The 19,888-nt window shown below is 46.8% G+C and overlaps 2 protein-coding genes across 2 annotated transcripts; both read left to right on the plus strand.

Annotated features, from left to right (window-relative positions):
• The first annotated feature begins 1,202 nt into the window (after positions 1-1,202).
• LOC101763563 (calcineurin subunit B) lies at positions 1,203-4,714 on the plus strand. The gene is made up of 6 exons (XM_004954198.4): positions 1,203-1,567; positions 1,696-1,820; positions 2,908-3,004; positions 3,155-3,264; positions 4,099-4,173; positions 4,375-4,714. The coding sequence occupies exons 1-6, from the start codon at positions 1,498-1,500 to the stop codon at positions 4,423-4,425; spliced, it is 528 nt and encodes a 175-aa protein (XP_004954255.1). The 5' UTR covers positions 1,203-1,497; the 3' UTR covers positions 4,426-4,714.
• Positions 4,715-10,582: 5,868 nt separating this feature from the next.
• Positions 10,583-15,617, plus strand: LOC105914636. The gene is made up of 5 exons (XM_012846946.2): positions 10,583-10,651; positions 10,739-10,831; positions 13,887-14,359; positions 14,830-15,049; positions 15,138-15,617. The coding sequence occupies exons 3-5, from the start codon at positions 13,887-13,889 to the stop codon at positions 15,207-15,209; spliced, it is 765 nt and encodes a 254-aa protein (XP_012702400.1). The 5' UTR covers positions 10,583-10,651; positions 10,739-10,831; the 3' UTR covers positions 15,210-15,617.
• Positions 15,618-19,888: the final 4,271 nt, after the last annotated feature.

Genomic DNA, 19,888 nt, shown 5'->3' on the forward strand with positions numbered 1-19,888 from the left:
TAGCGTCAGTCTGCCGGCTGGTGAAATGTTCTTTGCATTCCAGGTTGTTAGCTTGCCAACAGCTTTGTCTATAATGGGTTGGAAGTGAGCCCTGTTCAGTCTTCCTGTGGTCAGAGGAAGGCCGAGGTACTTGGTCGGGAAGCTTGTTCTAATTAAGGGCAGTCCGTCAAGGACCTGATCCAGGTCAATGCCCGCGCACCGGATGGTGACTACGCTCAATTTTTCGAAGTTTGTCCTCAGGCCTGAAGCTTCACCGATGTTTTGAAGCAGGTCCTTTAGGGCGTTAATGTCTTCGCTTGTCGGGTTCATGAAAATTGTCGTGTCATCTGCATACATGGAGACCCTGATGTTTAGGCTCCTTCCTCTCAATTTGCTGATTAGGCCTTTTTCCGTCGCTAGGTGCAGTAATGCTCTAAGTGGTTCGATGGCGATGACGAATAGGAGCGGGGAGAGTGGGTCTCCTTGGCGGAGTCCTCTGCCGTGAGGGATGGGCCTATTGGGATGCCGTTTAGAAATACTCGCGATGATGAGATGAATAAAAGGGCACCGATCCAGTCCCTCCACCTGGTCGGGAACCCCATTTTCTCCAACAATGTTAGCAGATAGTTCCATCTCACAAAGTCAAAAGCTTTCGCGATGTCAAGTTTGAGGAAGAGCGCCGGGATCTTGTTTCGATGAAAGCGTCTAGCCATGTTGCGGACGGATAGGAAGTTATCATGTATGCTTTGTTTTTTAATGAAAACGCTCTGCGTTGGGGAGATTATCTATCTTATGTGCGGTGCCACTCTTACAGCTAAAGTTTTGGTGAAGATTTTGATGAAAAAGTGAATGAGGCTGATTGGTGACAGACTCTGCTCCTTCCTTCTTTGGCAGTAGGACAATGTTGGCCGTGCATATTTTCCTTCTTTGGCAGTAGCATTGTGTGTGCATATTTTGCTTGATCAATATAGTATGATGATCACCGATCAGTGATGGTTAATGTAATGATCTGAAGACAAAGAACAAGGGCGAGTATATAGTGGGTTGGGCCTGATACAAGTTACCATTCTGGCCCAGTCCAGCCAGCAGATCTGACACCACCAAAGAAAATACGACCCCGCCGAGACCCAAGGGGCAGGCAGCGGGCCCGCGTAGTCCAATATAATAAAGCCGCGAGGTCCATGACACGTAAGCTCATGAATGCTCGGTCGCATCGGCTGGCTCTCCGGCAATCGGAATTTGGGCACCACCTGGAGCCGGGACGGGACGGGACCAGAATACTTGGCGTCGTCTCGGTCTCTCGCGGCTCTCCTCTCCTCTTCTCTCCTGCTACCGTCCAGCCGCACGAGGGCGCTGCTAGTTCTCGTCACCAACGACGCCACCGCCGATTTCAGAGCAATTCGGATCAGGTTAAACAACTGACCAATCCGCCGCGCTCTTCGGTTCCAACGACAAGAGCGGCGGCGGCGGGAACTATAGGGGAGCGAGGAGTAGAGGGCAAAGTGGGAAGGGGGAGCCATGGGTAACGCGTCGTCGATGCTGACCCAGTACGACATCGAGGAGGTGCAGGAGCACTGCAACTACCTGTGTGAGCAGCCATAGATGCCTTCTGCCTCTCCGGATTGGCGCCCTTTCTTCTACTGTTGTATTGTTTGGTTCGGTGATTGATAATGTTTTTTTTCTTTAAACGACGCTGATGGTTTCTTGCTTGAACAGTCTCGCAGCAGGAGATCGTGTCCCTGTACGAGCGCTTCTGCCAGCTCGACCGCAGCGCCAAGGGCTTCATCTCCGAGGACGAGTTCCTCTCCATCCCCGAGTTCTCCCTCAACCCGCTCTCCAAGGTCCGATCCACTTCCGTCCCGAATAAGTTTCCTGTGGCTTTGTTTGCATCTCAAGAAAGGAATGTTGTGATTTTGTCCCATTCTTTCTCTTGGCAATTGGTTAGTTGTGCTGTACTGTGCAGATCTTGCAGTACTGTTCTTGTATTGGTGCTGTGCCACAGTGCTGTAGGGGGCGTTTTCTTCCCGTGTCTTATTTTTAGCACGTGTCACATCGAATGTTTAGATACTAATTAGGAGTAGTAAACGTAGACTATTTACAAAACCAATTACATAAGTGGAATCTAAACGGCGAGACGAATCTATTAAGCCTAATTAAGCCTAATTAATCCATCATTAGCAAATATTTACTGTAGCAACACATTGTCAAATCATGGACTAATTAAGCTTAATAGATTCGTCTCGCCGTTTAGATTCGTCTTATGTAATGGGTTTTGTAAATAGTCTACATTTAATACTCCTAATTAGTATCTAAACATTCGATGTGACAGGTGCTAAAGTTTAGCAAGCGGAAGAAAACAGGCCCGTACTTTGCCCCCTTTTGTTTTTGTTTACATATCTGCCCTTAGAGAGCTGCTAATTTTTTTTTTGAAAAACAAAATTTTTTCTTACCTTTAGAGAGCTGCTAATTTACTATACCTAACACTGAAGATAAGCTTCTAGTCCTGCGAATCTAAAACCAAAATATAAAGGTAAGAAAAAGAAGACAACTTACCAATTGTTACCAACTATTGCTATCATTAACTAGCTAAGTCTGGTATAATTCTTTTTGAAACGAAGTCTAGCATAATTTACTCGAATCTTCTCTGGACATGTTCAGTCAGGTTCCTCATACTTTGGACATGTTTTACTCTGACTTGGACACTTAGTACCACGCCATGTAAAGAAATCACTTCCAACAAGAAGTTAAATAGCTCGAGAGTAAACATATACCTACTCAAGTTTCCTTCGTCACTGTACTAATTTGTGGATATCAAGAAGTTCCCTGACAAAATTCTACCAGGACAAACACTTACTGATTCAAATGATTCAACCAATATGTTGCTCTTGATTGCCACTTTTGAGTTTCTCTTCATTCTTTTTTTTTCAGAGGTTGCTTCGTATGGTTGATGGGTTGAACTTTAAGGATTTTGTTGCCTTTCTTTCTACTTTCAGTACAAAGGCCAGTCTTCGGCAGGAGATCGAATGTAATCCCTACTATCATGTTTGTATTTAATTATTTCCTTCCTGTTTGAATATTTGATCTTAGAAGCAACAGGATGTTGAATGAGGAAGTCCTTAGACCTTGTGACCACTCACACAAATTTTCCTTTTCCGTTTTATGTTTGATGAAGCAGTGATATTTAAGGTTTATGACATTGATGGTAAGGGAAAAGTAACCTTCAAGGACCTGCTAGAAGTTTTACGGGACCAAACAGGGTCATTCATGTCTGAGGAACAAAGAGAGGTGCTCGCATGTCATTTCATAAAGTTCTGGATCTCATTATCAATGTTATGTGTTTGTTTCCTTTATTTTGTGAAGACGATATTGTAGATTTGTAGTATTACCATTTACTGCATTCATCTTCAACTAACTGTTAGCCTTAATTAGTGACATGTCAAGTGGACATAATATGATTCAAACTGAAGGAGACACTGACAATAAACTGTAGGTTTCGTTAGAGCTGCAAAGTGGGAAGTAGCATGATTTGCAGTCTAGTTGTGCGCACTGTATAAAGATTATTTGCACAGCTTTTGGCATGATTAAAAAAGTTAGTTTTGGAAGCCATTGTGATCAAAGTTAGTCTTTCTATGGATTCTTAGCCTGCAACAGGTGTTCTCTCTGACCATTTGTAGTAAACAAAGGAGCCATTTTGATTTTTCCCCATTCTTATCCAATTTCTGTTCAGAAGCAATACATCTTTTCAATGGCTTCTTTATTTTAACAAGTTAACATAGCATGGTTTAAAATAAATTGTGCTTGAATATGCTATACCTTCTCTGTTTTATTCAAAGGAGCCTATGTTGTTTAGAACTGACTAAAGGTTCCTGAAGCTGGTGAAATGCTCGTAATATCCCACTGAAAATGTTGAGCACAAGCACACTAGCTCTGTTTTCCTTCTCACGAAAAGAAAAAAGAGGTACCACTAGTTATATAACTCGTGAGGTACCAAAATTTGGTACCTAAGGCATCCAAGTAATAATTTTGTTACATTTCCATGGACTGACAAAAGGCTCTTGTCTATTTTATTATATGGAAATAGAATATCAACGTGACACAAATCATATTGATGCCTTGCAGCAAGTAGTAACTAAGGTATTGGAAGAAGCGGGGTACACAAAAGATTGCTCATTTTCAGTCGAAGATTTTATCCAGGTACAGGAATCCTTTTCTGTCTCCTTATCATAGCTTCTATTTCTATTATTCTCCAATATGCTTACTATAATGCGCTCTGGAAACTTTGTGACTGTATTATATACTCGTAGGCAGCACCTATCAGAATGAGCATTTCTGGACAACCAGTCTTCTGCATGCAGTACTGAACTTGTCTGAAAACATCTTGTACTGTTGTTTCAGATTATCGACCATCCTGGGCTCAAGATGGAGGTGGAAGTGCCAATCGATTAGCGAAAACACTGTAGAGTTCAGAAAAATACGTTACTCTGCAAGCTCCACTTTTGTCTGCAGGACATAGTGTCCATACTCGATGATATGTAACAGGATGATGAGCAGAGCATCCACTTTGGTTGTCTTCTTTGTAACCAGTTCACGTGCCTAAATTTTAGCTTACTCTGATGCCACAACACTAGCTTTCGTCTTTTCTTAGCCCTTGTGAATGCAGTAATCCTTGTCAACTTGTCTGGATTCAATAACGAAAAATTTGCCTTGTTATGAGATCAAGTTGGTTCCAATTCCATGATGATACTTTGGAGCGCAATCTTGTGGTTGACAGAACAACTATCATGTATCGTAGCCTCCTCGGCGGCCGGACGGCGTCGAGCAACTGACGGCTGGGACGACGACGACGACTCGGAAGTCGGAAACAATTTCTATGTTCGCTCACATAACGCGCACTTCCTCAGGACGTGGGCTGCGACCCACCGCCTCGGCCCCCACTGCAAGAAGGCGGTGGCGGCGGTGATGGACGTGCCCCCGCTGTTCGACCGCGGCGTCGTGCCGGACGACGGCGGGCTCCGGGAGGCGTTCCTGTGCGACCACCGAGCTCTCGGTGCGGCCGGCGACAAGCGCCTCGACGACTGGGACCTCAGCCGGCGCCCTGGCGTCGTGGTCGTGACGTTCCGGTTCACGGACAAGCAGCTCCGTGCGCTCCGGAGGAACGTCGAGTCTGAGACCTCGGCGCGGTGCTCACCCTTCGCGCTGGCGTGCGGCGCCGCGTGCGTGGGCATCGTGCGCGCGCCGGCCGGCAGCCGCGACGCGAACGGAGGAGCGGTTGCGCCCCGCGCGCGAGCCCGCCGATCCCGGCGAACTACTTCGGCAACTGCCTGCCGCGTGGAGGCCGGAGCGCGTGGCCTCACCGCGGCTGCCGCCTCGGCAGCCATATGGCGTGTGAGTGTGTGATCGAGGGGTTCGCGGAGGAAGGGCGGGCATTCCGGGAGGCGCGCAGGTGGGTGCGCTCCGTGCGGGAGTACGCGTCCGCGCGTGCGATGACCATGGCCGGGTCGCGGAAGCTGCGGCTGTACGCGGCGACGGATTTCCGCGGGGCATGGGGCCGGCCGAGGAAGGTGGAGATCGCGTCGTGGAACGGACGGGCGCGCGGGTGCTGGCGGAGAGCGGCCGCGACGGGGACGGCGGCGTCGAGGTCGGGCTGGCACTGCCGCGTGCGGAGATGGAGGCGTTCCGCACGTTTTACCTCGACCTGTTCGCCAGCCTCTGCTAGCTGAATCAGTATTGTATATTTTGCATGTTTCAAATATTGTTAACAGCTAAAAAAGTTGTTTAATTTGCTTGCACCCATATCAACAGTTGTCACCACTGCAGAGATTCTGAAGAACAATGGCCATGCCGTCGAAAAGAGTAAGTGTTCTTCCAAAAATATGCAGCGATTCTGATATGGGAGTTGCATTAAGATATGCCAATACCTCAGTGTCTTCATGTCACTGTTGCTCTGAACTCTCTTATTTATTACCCCCTTAACCCTCATCATGCCTATGCTCTGAACTCTGTTATTCATTACCCCCTTAACCTGTGCAGAGATTAGAACATTCACTGTTGAAATCAGTGACCAAATACCTTTTACAATTTCTGAGTATATGAACCAACCTGTTGCATCCTTCATTGTGTTGAAAAATATTGACCTCGATCTCTGTCTGCAAATTGAGATAGTGCTGGGAAAGAGCGACAACTTTGATGAGCTGATGGCCGCCAGCCAGTGCTGGAGAGGCAACCGCTGGAGATGGCGAAGAGCAGTCCTAAGTTCTAGAATCTCTGTACTTTTGTCCTTAATTTTTTCGCCTTCTGTGCCATTTGCTAGCTCTGTTTAAAATGGGTGATGCTGATGCTTCAAGATGGGGAATGTATTTTGGTATCCACTTGTGTGGCGTTTTTGAAACACTATATTTGATTTGTTCCATTTGTTAGCTGAGAAGTGTCAAATTCCATCATAGTGTGCCCCGAATTTCGTTACTCTGATAAGCTACGAAATTACAAAGTTTCCAACACACCATGGCACTAACACTACTGATATACCAGCGCACATTTGGGACACCAGAACCAAGCCGACACCAGGAGTCAGCACAGGGGGCTTCCTGATGGCAAAAGAGTTACGAACAGGCCACCATCCCCATTCACCAGCAGAACATTCAGGTCTTGTCTGCGCTTAATTGTTCTCTTCAAATTGCTTGTGGTAGTGAAGCGCCACTTGGGCCTTGACGCCGTTCCTCAGCGCATCTTGCTGTTGCGGCTTTTGCAGACCTGCCCAGTAGGAGAGAAAAGAGCAAAGTCAAACACACAATCTCAGTAGGAGACTTGATTTTCTTTTGCTTTTTTTTTTTCAAAACAAACACGCGTTGTTCCTCGCTCTCCATAGAGCCCAACATACAGCTGACAAGCCTTTTGAGAAAATGATTCGCACACTTCCAGAATTGATCGAAAGAACATGGCCTGCAATGCTTATTGCTAATTTCGTGGTGTTACACCACTGCGCTGTTGTGAGATGATGCATATAAATCAGAATTGTTTGATACCATGCTGAGTTAAATGCATGATTAAAAGACCTAGAACATAGCAGCCAAGTGCAACTCCATCCGCTGGTGAATTTTACAATTGCCAATGGCATTTCAATTTGCTGTAGAAAGGCATACTTTCTACTCATCGAGTATATGAAAATCTTGGAATGCAGAGGTAAACTTATGTGATCAAACTGAATACAAAAACGAGTCAAGAATTCCTGCTGCTTGCAGCAGCAACCTCAGTCGTGACTTTCATCCAGTTCCAGGCTTCCAGCACCAGTTGATTCAAAACAAATAATCAAAGACGAAAACCCGAGCTCTAATGAAGTTTCGTATCTGCATGCACTTCACTGATCCTCTTCTTCAATCAGTATCTTCTTGCAAGCCTCGTAGCACAGAAACTAAATCCCAGCAGCAGGCACCAACTTCGTGGAACTCGGCCCAAACCTCGGTGAAGGCCCCCAGCCCCCTTCGTCCTCAAGAATGCTCAGGAGAGCATGAAGCATGTCCTTGTAAACCTTCCTACCACCGACGGCTCCAGCTTGCATGTGTGCTAGCGACCTCAAGAGGGAATGTAGCAGTGCTCGAGATAGCTTCTGCTGTGGAGCCAAGGAGCAGGGTTGAAATGTTGCCGATTTCATTCGTCTTGAACATCTTCTTGTACACTTTCTTAAGACTTATCATAGGCAAAGCAGTAGGTGCAGCATATGGCACTATCCCAATGAGACTCGGAGTTAAGCCTCTGTAGAGCTCAGTAGGTTCTTTTTTTCGAAAACATTGGCAGGAAGAACAGACAGGGATTACAATAAACGATTACATTGCAATAGAAAAACAGCACAAGAACTCTTAGCAAACAACTTAAAATGATAGATACTCAAGCATCTGGGAGCTCCTTCAGTATCAAAGGCGTTGCACACGCACTCCTAGTGAAAATGTCCTTCTGAATGAGTTGAAGCACCTGATCCGGCCTCATTGAACAGTGTTGAAAAATCCTTCGGTTGCGTTCCTTTCAAATGTTCCAGACTGTATACATGATGACAGCCGCTGCCGATCTCCGCTGTTTTTTGTTTTTCAGCCTTTGTAAGACCGCATTCCACCATGCCTGAAATTGTTCCTGATCGTTTGTACTGATCGGGAAATATGATTCCATTCCCATCGTCACTCCAACCAGGTACCAGACTTGTTTTGCAAAGGGACAGTGCAAGGTAATGTGTGCTGCGTTCTCTGGTAGCTGATCACAGAGGCTGCATGTTTCGGAGCAAGGCCAATGTCACAGTAGGTTCTTCATCACGGACAATTTTGACGAACGCGTCAAGAAAGTTGTCATACACACCTCTCAGGAGAAGTACTCCATAAACAACCATCATAGTCTGTCATGTTTTGCACTTCAGTAAGAAAGTTCACTCTAGCAGTTTAAGGGAATCGTATATTTAATTTCTTGTGGGGTTGCACTAAAGTTAAAGATGTTCCTTTCTGTTTAACTCAAAGCATATGGAGAGAAATAGAGGAAACTGAAATGCATACTGTGTTCAGAGCAATCAATAATTCATTAATCAATGATGCTACTTCACTCACACTATTTCCGTAACCATAGAACAAGGATCCACTTGGATAGCATTAACACATGGATACCATTCGCATTTCATGTCATACAATTTGACGCCTAAATGTTAGTTACTCTCCAAGAACAAACAATCATGGCAGAAATGTTCAGTTTTGAGAACTAAATAACTAGCATTCGTGTTATAAATAAAAGAGACTCCATACAAATTTAAAATGGTACATGAAGTTCATTGTGAAAGAAGAGCATGTTCATGGAATCCTGACAGATGGCACAAAAGACTGGCAAGATGAAAATATTCAGTAAAGTAGGTTTTTAAATAATGTTATCCGAAAAGCCTAAACGATGCTTCTTATACAGAATTGTATCAAATTTGAAGGACCACAGACCATGGATTGAAAACGAAGTAAAGCCGAACACCATGGAGTGAGTTCCTGCTTTCAAATCAGCACGCATCATCGAGTCAATGTGCATGCCTCAATTTTCATTTGTTGATGCTAATCTCAAGTGGTAGCCAAATTGTTGAACAGCACAAGTTAGCTAATGAGTGGATGCCAGCATACTAAGGATGCTGGTCCTAGATCATATTTAAGTGGCGCCTTCATCTGCACCAACTACGCTGACACCAAACAGTACCATTAGATTGAGGTAGTGCACAGATAAAACCTTCCCTGTATAAACTTATAGTACTCAGAAAACTTTAAGTACCCATGTAGTGCCTCACTGGATAAGAAGATTATAAACAATAACAAGATAACTGTATCAGATCAAGGAATGTCTAAATTCCAAACTGTTGCCATTCAGAGTAAGTCAAGTTTCAGCTCAACAGAAAGCTTGAGGCTTAAGATAACTGAAAAGCCTTTGCCTTGTCTCCAAGAAGAAAAAGCATATAGCAAATGTGGGTAATATGTGACTAAAATGATAAGTGTCATCTAAAACGTAAAATCGCCTGAAAAACAAAGAGGGAATTTAACAAGTCATGGCTGAAGGGCTGATGCACTAGCAGAGGAGGAAAAAAAAATACAGTTAACAAACAACATGTTCAGTTCATTCTTCTGGTTCCTGTGTTCGGTTTATTTTGCAAAGGTAACAAAGGTTTTCATGCTCTAATTCTGTAATATATATAGCAGTGACAACGGCTTCGCTACACAAGGACCATCAAATCGGTAGTCGAGTATCTCACTGGTTCGATCTCCGGAGACTGCTGTCCAATAACTCGTCAAGCTGGTAAAAGAAGCACCGGAGTTGTAGCGTTGCTTCTTGCTTTCTTTACATCAGGTTTCAGGGGTTTTAGTTGTTTTTTGCTTGGTTGTTTGTTTTGTTGTTGTTTGTTGTTTTTTCCTCCGTGGCCAGTGGTTTGGAGGGAAGTAGTTGTTCTTCTGGCTGTTGTTCGAACTTGTTCTTTTTTCCTTTTTTCTCTTCTAATAAAAATTATGGCAAAGCTTTTGCCGTTCCGTTCAAAAAAAATATAGCAGTGACAGTTCTTGCTTCTCAAATAAATAAAATCCACCAGGTACCCCAAACACAACTGTCATCGAGATTCAATATTCTAAGAGATCCGATCTTATTAGGAGTATAAAGACTGCAAAGCACTAAGATTTGTCCACTTGAACTACATCACAGATCCATCACAGCTACTACATATGAACAAGGACAGCACGGAACAAGGACAAGCAAGAAAACTTGAAGAGACACCTTTGCGCCATCGGTTTACTCCAAGGCATCGACGATGCGGCCCACGATCGTTCCAGTCTAAAGAATCATCCGTCCAAAGCCTCCTGATGAAAATCAAAGATCAGATTCGAGCATGGGCATTTCTGAAAACACACCGTCCCTGGAGGGTAATTGTTAGGTACCCGTTCTTCCATTGTCATGTGGCCCCAAACATGTCAATTTTCTTCTTCCCAAAGTGGAAAAAGTAAGGGCATGCACTCTGGCTGCTCAAACGTCACCCACGGCACGGCTGCCCCCTCCCTGACATGCTCACAAGACCGAGCGGACGACCATATCTCCTCTTGACCCTCGGCAAGGAAAAGGAAGCAACCATTCCTCGTCTCCTCCCTCTCCTCTCCCCTCTCACCACACCAGGCAAATTCCCCTCTCGGTGAGCTCTCCGTGCGTCTCTCCCATTCTGCCTATATCTTTCCTTCTCCTTTTGTCCTAACCGATCGATCACACCGCTCTGGAGCAGGCCGCCGACGACGAAGAGGAGCTCGCAGCCGTCCGCCAAGGAATAGGAGCTCGCTGTCGCAGCCGCCCACCGAGGACCTTGGAGCCGAAAGAGGTACGCCCCCTCCCTAACCCCTATCCCTTTCATAGTCGAATCGTCGTAAATGTGCCTCGCCCACCGCGGTCGAGTCCGCCCGGTCCGCCGTTTGGGGCCTGTGCAGCCGCTCGAGCTCGAGCAGAACTCCGATACCCATGGCGCACAGCAGCGCACCAGGAGGTTGAAGGAACCCCAGGGTCCTGTGAGAAGAAAGCCTCCTCCTTTTCTTTTTCTTTTCGCTCGCACCCGACCCGGCCGCTTCTCCGGCCGGTCGGCCCGCCGGCCACCAGCGCCGAGGCGAGGCGGAAGGAGCAGGAGGAGGGAGGGTGTAATATTCCAAAAAATTGAAATATTATTATAAATGTAAAATTTCCAAAATTCAAAAACTTTGTGTATGAATGTGTGCAAGTTTGCAAATCAAGTTCTCTCTCTCCCCTAAATTCCCATTTCGATTATGTGTGGCTTGATTTGGAGTTTATGGATTTTATTTGGGGTTTATGTTTGAGTGAGGATTTGAATTCAAATTCAAACTTAAAATACAAATACAAATTCAAACCTAAATCTAAAAACAAAAACAGAAGAACAAAACCAGCTTACCTCCTTACCTGGCCAGCCCAACCGAGCCTGCAGCCGGCCCAGCCTGCTCGCGCCCGCTACCAGGCTTCCTCCGGCCCAAGTCAGCAGCCGGCCCGCTTTCTCTTTCTCCAGCCGCAGGCCGCCTCCCCTTTCCTCCCTTTTCTCTGGCCCAGCTCGCACCGCAGCTCGCCCGCCCAGCGCTGTTCTTCTTCTTCCTCCGCACGGACAGAGCTCACGCGCGCCGCGCGTGCAGGCGCACTACCGCCAGGAGGGGGTGGCGTGGCCAGCTTCTGGAGGGTTCCGCGGGCGCAAAGACGCAGATACCCCTGCCGGCTACCAACCCCCGCGCCCAGAGCCGTCCGATGCGCCGCAAAGCACCTGGAGGCCGAAACCCTAGCATCCACGGCTACCCCTAACCTTGCCCCTCCACCGCCTTCTCCGGGGGTGCCGAGGCGCTCCTCAAGCCGTGCACAATATTCGGGCTCCGCCCGTTCCCTAGCCACCAGGTTTGAGAGGAGGGCAGAGGGTGAGAAGGAGGAGGAGTTCGGGAGGAGGAAGAAGGAGGCCGGGGGAAGGAGGAGGAGGAGGCCGGGAGGAGGAAGACGGAGGCCAGAGGAGGAAGGCGCCGTCCGCGAGAAGGAAGGCGCCGTCCGTGAGGAGAAGTAGCCGCCGCAGAAGCTGTCCGCGGGAGAAGGAGCTGCCGCCGGAGTTCGCCGCCGAAGCCGAAGCTCGTCACCGCGCCGCCGCCGTTCGACTCCGTCAAGCCGTCGCCGTAAGTCCGCCGCCGGCCCTGCCCCATTTCCTTTCTGTTGGTAGCCTAGCTTAGCCCGTAGACTTAACCACCGACCAGCTCGCCGTGCCGCTGCTCGCTGCCTGCTCTGCCTTGGCCGCGCGCCGCCGCACGCTGCGCTGCACCGCTGCTCACCTTGCGCTTCGCCTTGCTGCCTGCTCGCACACTGCATGCATCAGCTCGCCTCGAGCCACTCTTGTTTTGGCCCGCTCGTGCCGCGCAGCTGCTTGCCTTCGCGCGCGCGCTCGCGCCGCGCCACGCCCCGCAGCGGTTCGCGGTCGCCGCGTCCGCAAGCCGCGCCGCGCCGCGCCCGCGCTGTTCACGGTCACCGCCGCCTTGCACCGCGCCGTTCGCGCCCAGCAGCTCGCCGCGCCGTCCACACTCGCCGCCTCGCCATGCCGCGCCATGGCGCGCCAGCGCTCGCCGCCGGCCACGTGGGCTTCACGTGGCAGGTAGGGGGCAAGCGGACGGGAGGTCGTGCAAGGAGTTCGAGGCAATGGCCTACTCTGACAAGACTGCAGCCCGGCGTGGTTAGGTTTCATAGCCTCGAGGTCTTCTCTGGTGACGGCGTGTCCTACAGACGAAGATAGTTCCAGACTCGAGGAGTCGGGCGAGAGCTATCCACTTATTAGGGCTCCGGCCGTTATGTGGGGTTTGGACGACTTGCTACCGTCCTGGCTCCATCCGGGCGGGTACAAATGTACAACCTATGCAGAGTGTTTAAAGCTATAGCTATAGTCCGTGTGCACTGGTTATGGACAGTGTTGTCCTCTACCGCTACTCTTGACTAGACTTTTCTTGTGCTTCTACCTTCCCTCTTTTTGGAGATGTGATAGGACCGGCTTTGCCGTTGAGATGTGAGGGAAGGGAGCTCCCACATTGCCTAGAGTGTTTGGTACTGGACCCTCAGGTGAAGGGCCGGTGTTTTGTGCCGACTTCCTTGTTGAGGTGTTGACCTCAGGATTTGTGCTTGCTTCCTTGACTTTGCTGCTATCGCATGCATAAACTTCCACAGCCATAAATAGGTTCATCCATGCATATAGTTTATTTCCCCCATTTCCTTGGCTTTGCTGCTTTTGGGAGTTAACATGGCCTACTCGCTTCTCGGATGGGAAGACTAGGGATCGTGCTATGCTCAAGTCGCCTGTTGGAGTTGGAGTTCACCTTAGTTTCAGTTACCGTTGCGTAGATGTTTTACTTTTCATGTTTCAGTCCCGTTGGACTTGTACCGATATGTGCCGATGAGATGTACTCGTACTCATGTTATCCGTAATAATATTGTACTCTATTTCCCTCTTTACTTCTATGTTGTATGGATTTGTACTGTCTCAGATAGGGATTCGAACGTATTAGTCTTCCTAGGACTATTACCGAGGTGCGTAGATATGAATTCTCAGTTTTGGGAATTCTTGTCCGAGGGTATCAGCCTCCCCTGGCTGCAACCCCCCTCCCAAAAAAAAACCCCTAGTTTAGGTTAAAGTGCAGTGATGTCCAATGCTTGCTTAACCTCTCTCTCATCTAGCAGTAATTAGGAAGTGATAAGTGTAGTTGTTTAGGCATTCATTCGGATTGGGCCGTCTCGTGTGTTGGACCGTATTGGTGGGCCTCCTATCTCGTGCGTTGCGCTTGCGTACTGGGGATTAGCTTATATGGGCTGTATTATTTCATTTCCTGGGCCTCGCGACCCTGACTTTTCCTTGCTTGCAGATGCAGCAGGTGCAGGACCAAGATCCGATGAAAACCAATCCGAGCCCGAATGTGTACCGAAGGGCGACGGACTACAGGATGGGTGTTGTGTTGGTGATCACCGAACGAAACCGCCTGGGCACCGGCTTCGTCATCCAAGAGGCAACCCAGTTGTCGCCGCCGGCGCCGGCGCTTGTCCTCACTTGTTATCACACGGTGCAAGCGAGCATTGACAAAGGCGTTGGCGTGTACGTGAGGAAGCCGTTGGCGGAAGGAGGGGTGCAAGAACTGCTGGCTAAGGTGGTCAAGTACGATGCCGTCACCGACATGGCTCTGCTCACGGTTCCACAACTGAGAGGCACGCCCGTACTGACCTTCACCCCACCGGGCGACGCTGGTGATTGTGCAATTGCAGTTGGGTACTGCAACCCGGTGGGTCTCTTCAAGAGAAACGCCCGTGTGAGGCTGCCAGGGCTGTCCCCTGGAAGCATCAGGTATGTTTACTGACTTTCATACTTTCGTAGATGCAGACTGGTATAAATCCTGCCTCGCTTTAAATTGAGAAAACTCAAGCCATGCAGCGAAAAAAATTAAAGATAAAAGTTTGGTCGGACGATCGCCTTGCTCCTCCGCCGCCGCCCATCTCTGGCCACCGGCACCACCGCTGGTGCTGATCCTTCATTCTCCCACCCCTGCGGCACCCAACGCAGTCCCCATGACCTCGCCGGCCGCTGCTGCGCATCGTCTGCCGCCTCCTTGCATTCCCCTGCCTTTGCCCGCTCGCCCACCACCTGTTCGACATAATTCCCCATCGGTTTCCAACACAGTGCCCTTCTGACGCAAGAACAAGTCCTCCGACTTTCACCACCAAGGAAACTTGAAGCATTCGTTTGTCAAATATTCGTCCACGCCTCTTTACTTCAGATACACTCGCTTAACCTGCAATTTTTGTTTGTTCATGAAGGTGGATAGTCCCCCACGGCGATGCCGGTGCTGTCACCCACACGAAACTGTATCTTACCTTCGTTGCGATGCATGGAATGTCCGGGGCACCTGTGGTGAGCGGGGGTGGAGTGATCGGCATGCTCACCCACGTCACCACTGATGGCACAAGACTATCAATAGCTGTGTCGTCAGGCACAGTAATCCAAATCCTTAGGGGGTGGGCTGAACTCCCTGTCAATGTAAGACACAACTCACCGCTACGGTTGAATTTCAAACTTTTTTTTGGTGCGCTTACTCTACCTCCTCTTTCCTTTTTCTACTTTTCAGGGGCCTAGCACTGCGCAGGAGGTGCTGAACAGCTTGCGCATCCGCTTGGCGCTTGATGATGCGCAAGCGTGATTTCTACTCCGATCCATCCCTCCTACTCCGGAGGAGGAGGTGCTTAACTGCTGATGATGCGCGAGCTCGATTTCTACTTCTATCCATCCCCTATCCAATGACTTGTTATTACACTCCGGAGGAGGAGGCTCAACTGAACTGTTCGGCGAGTGATGATGGGCCCCAGCCCCTTCTTGTTATTTGTACGGGTTTGATGTCAAGGGTCTTGCCGATTTTGGGAGGGGATATACCGAGGCAACATGAACATTTATCATCTATTATCTACGTTACTTTGTTCTTTTTAACCTTGGATCCGTGAAGGAATTGGAATCTATAGGCTAATTATCTTGGAATGTGGTATTCCACAACTTTCCAAAGTTTAGATATAAGGCTATCTTAAATTCATGGGATGGAAGATGGAAATCGATTCTATAGATCCTCATGCTATGTTTCTAATGTGCAACTTATAGCATGCTCTTCGACTCGCTTCCCTATAGCATAAGTGCAACACATAAGTATCTCTCCCATATGGTCAACAATAATATACAAATATATTCCACGTATAATTATATTAGCTTAATTAATTTATGTTTAAATTATAATTATTAGAATGGAATTCAATTCCAAATTATATTAACTTAATTAATTTGTGTCTAAATTATGATTGAATGGAATTCAATTCCAAGGATCCAAACAGGACCTCAGTTTGTTTATTACTTTCACACGTCTGGAGCCAAAACTTTAACCTGCAAATGGTGCGGAGCGGAGTGCTCCTACTACTGACCTGCCGCTCCGCCGAGTGAGGTTCAAGGTAGCCTGCTGCATAGGCACCATCAAACTAACATGCACCACTCCATCTCGAACTTCATCCCGAATTATATATCGTTTTGACTTTCTTAGACTCATAGGTTTTGCTATATACCTATATATACATCATGTCCTAGATGTATAATAAAATATACGAACATGGAAAACCTAAAACGACCGGCTTCAAAGAAAAAAAAAACTAACACGTAGATGTAGCTTCCAAAACAAAACTAACACGCAGACGTAAGTAATAAATATGTACGATTAGCCAACATAACTAACACTGGATGTAAGAATAAAAATGTACGATGAGCCATGCAGCTTAGGAATTTACAAAACAACGTCTGCTCCAAACCAACACATCCACGTAACAATAAAATTTCAAAACAACTTTTTACTCCAAGGTTTACGAAGAAATTGCCAATAGTATCACTTGCTTCTTGGTCCCCTTTGCTGATTGATGAAAGCTGCAACACATATATAATAAAGGATTGTAAATTAAGATTGGAACATAGGCAGCAAAAGTTCACAAAGAACAGTATGTTTTTGCTCAAAAGAAGAAAGGGATAATCATCTAATACTATAACACACTGGTAAGTCAAAACAGGAACTCAAAAGATGCATTATGGAGCTGAGCAACGGCGGGTCGGCGGGCAAAAGATATGCATGCCGTTCAAGGATGTTCCATTATATGCGGAATCCCCTAAGGTCGATCTCATCGCCAAATTTGTTTGTCGAAGTTGGGCTCGACACCTTGCCACTGTACAGGTGTTCGACGGTTTGCCTCACCCACATCGATGTGGCAGCGTCTGTTTACTTGGACAGTACGGATCTGAGTCCTACAAGCTTTCGCATATCTTATTTTCTTATCTTGATCTGCCTACTCTTGTCAGGGATATTGGGAGTGTGATGTACACATGTCGGTCAGGAGGCTAGGAGCCAAGAGAAAATTAAAGTTAGCTCGTGTTAGTGTATGATTCTGCTTACTGAACAACGCTAATTTCGACACAAGGTTAAGTTCAGAGTGAGTATCTGAAGTTTGGGTTGTAAAACTTTTTTTTAGGAATCAAGGGGGGCAAGCAGCCCACCTGAATTTTCATTCCACAAACAGACTAAAGTCTGATTACACAAGCGGCATGGTGCTTGGTGAATTGAGAACAGTGGGGGAGGGAGAGGGAGGAGAGCTCAGGGGTTCTGCATTACATCCACCACCGAACGGCATCAGAGCTTGAGAGGTTCCATGTCGAGGCGGCGGCGGCACGCGACAGATTCAAAGGTCGACATGATCATGCAGCTGCCTAGCGATGTCGGCATGTCGCACAGCGAGAGGTTATCCACACCAAAGACCATCCTGTTATGGGCCTTCCAAACGGCGAGCGCCGTGGTGTGGCCAATCGCCGACGCAAGGGTCCCGAAGACCTGGGCGATTGACTCCGCAACCTCACACGGCGTCAACGGGGGAGCGCGGCTAGGCAGGAGTGTCCAGAGTGGTGTCAGGTGCGAGTGGGTGGCGAAGAGGTGGTCGACGTCCTCCCAGGTCTGAGATTTGATGAAACGGCTTAGTCAGCTGCCGATATGTTCAATTATATAGGGCTGATTACAAGAGGACATCGTTGCATGACCTTTTGTTAATAGGATAGGACCTACTAGGTCCTTGCAAAAACAGGACTCTAAATCCTGGAAGAATACACGTGAATAATTGTAACACCTTAGTTTGAATTTTGCTATGATTTTAAATTTTTCATAATTTTTTTTGAATTAATTAGAGAGTGTGTATAATTATTTAAAAAAATAAATTAAATTTTAAATATAAATTAAATAAATATAGGTTAATGAATTATGTTTGCTGCAATCATGCTGAAAATGCGTATTTTTACTTGTGTGAAAAAAATAAATTTGATTTCAAATTTGAATAGGCTTCGAGTAAATTTAAAATGTGTTTTCAAAAAACCTAAACCTATCTAACTCTTTTAGCCCAAACCTTTCTAGCCCGGCCCATATCCTTCTCTCTATCCCTCTCCTCTCTTCTTTTCCTTTTGGTCCAAACAACCTCAGCTCGGGCTCGGGCCTGCTATTCCGGAAGCCAGAGGCCCCGTGTGCGGCGCGGTGTGCCGGCAGCGGCGTGACGACTGACGACGATCGGCTTGACTAGAAACTATGGCGCGGTTGTTGCCGCGCCTACTTGAGATGGCCAATGTATTTTGGTCATTTTGGGCCTTGCCGCACGGTCGCCGCCTCGCCGGCGAGGAATCGAGGCGGCGCTGGTCGGAGCTCGCAAGAGCTGCGCTGCAGTACATCTTCTTCACCGAGCGGCAACAAGTAGATTGTGAGACTGCTTCAGCCTGGTCCAAAACTTGTTCTAATGACAAGCAAGTTCTTGGTAAGTTGGACATATGCCTGTTAGGATAATCTGGCGACCTATGGTTGTGTGATACCATGAACCAAAATGAGGAAATATATTTTTATGTACCGCTCGTAATTCAAGACATGTTGTTGAGGTCTGCACTTAGATGCATTTTGTATCTGGTGGCAAGATGTGTTTATTTTTGATGGAAAGCTGGTAAAAGAAACTTGTTGTCTATCTAAGGCAAGACTCTTGCTGTCTATACTTCAAATATTTAAGCTACATGGATTATAACCAAACCGTTAGTTGTTAAAGTTTTCACCCATTATATACTATTCAATTTCCATCGTCCATGCTTCCAATTTTGTCAAATCAGACAGATACTTATGGATTTTTTTGAGGGAAGATACTTTGGATTTTTACTTGTCACTATAGGACCCATGCACCCTTCTCCGCACGCGTCGCTGGTCTAGAGCTCGAGTGCCACTGGCTCATGTCCTCGACGCTACCACACCAATGTAAGTATTGGTAGACATCCTTCTGTATTCATCGTAGTGCCAATTGAGCTACTTCCAAATGAGGTGCATAATAAATCTTTTCAATGAAATGTTTACTGATCTGTTATCAATAATTACAGCATATATGTTTTTCATCCTAGCATGCGCATGTTTTTTTTTCTGCAAGAAAGGAAAACATGTGCCTATATGATTTCCCGCCTGAGCTCCCAGAGCTAGCATTAGGCATCAACTTTGCACGAGATGGTATGCAAGAAAAAAGTTTGTTGCCCATAGTCACTGCACAGTGATGCTCGGTTACTTTACTTTCTGCTGCATTTTAGTTTGGTGCTCGGAGGTTAACTTATTCTCTGGAATATGTGCTGTAGTTTTATTTTCCTTTTTTACTACTTGAGTTATGATTTAATCTATGAAGTTCCCTCTTCATATATAGCATTCCTACAGACATCTAATGCTTAATCTGCAGATTGTTGGACCCAATTTAATACATTTGTGATATCTTGTGCATGTTGCTTCCATTGCCTAATCTGATTGGACTATAAAAATATGTGAAAGACCAACTTGCTTTTTTCATATCTTGGATTTCTTTTGTATGCAGCTGATTATGATTATGATAGTAAGTTTAGGCCATCCCACCACTCCCTAGAGTTTTGTCAGTAGCATTAGCACTATTGTGAAAATACATGCATCTGTTATCTTCTTATGGTAACAAGCAGTATAGATACTTGGGATGATTGTTTGCAAAATTTGTGTATAGAATACTCCATTCCTCCCGGAAGTGGGCCACATGACTGCTTTTTAAATTCCACAGAATTATCATCGCATATAAACTATGGGTTGCAATCTCAATAAGCTAATGTCTAAATCATCTTTGAAACTCTAGAAATTTCCTTTATTAGGCAACTACAAAAGCATTCTTTTTCAAAAGACTTATTGTACCTATATGCTTAGCACAGTTTCTATCTGCATGTCAACAGTCTTGTGCTATGCACATTATCTTCTAGAAACCTAGGTTAATGTGCCTGGCACCATCT

The sequence above is a fragment of the Setaria italica genome, chromosome I, assembly GCF_000263155.2.
Source record: "Setaria italica strain Yugu1 chromosome I, Setaria_italica_v2.0, whole genome shotgun sequence".
Lineage (NCBI taxonomy): Eukaryota > Viridiplantae > Streptophyta > Magnoliopsida > Poales > Poaceae > Setaria > Setaria italica.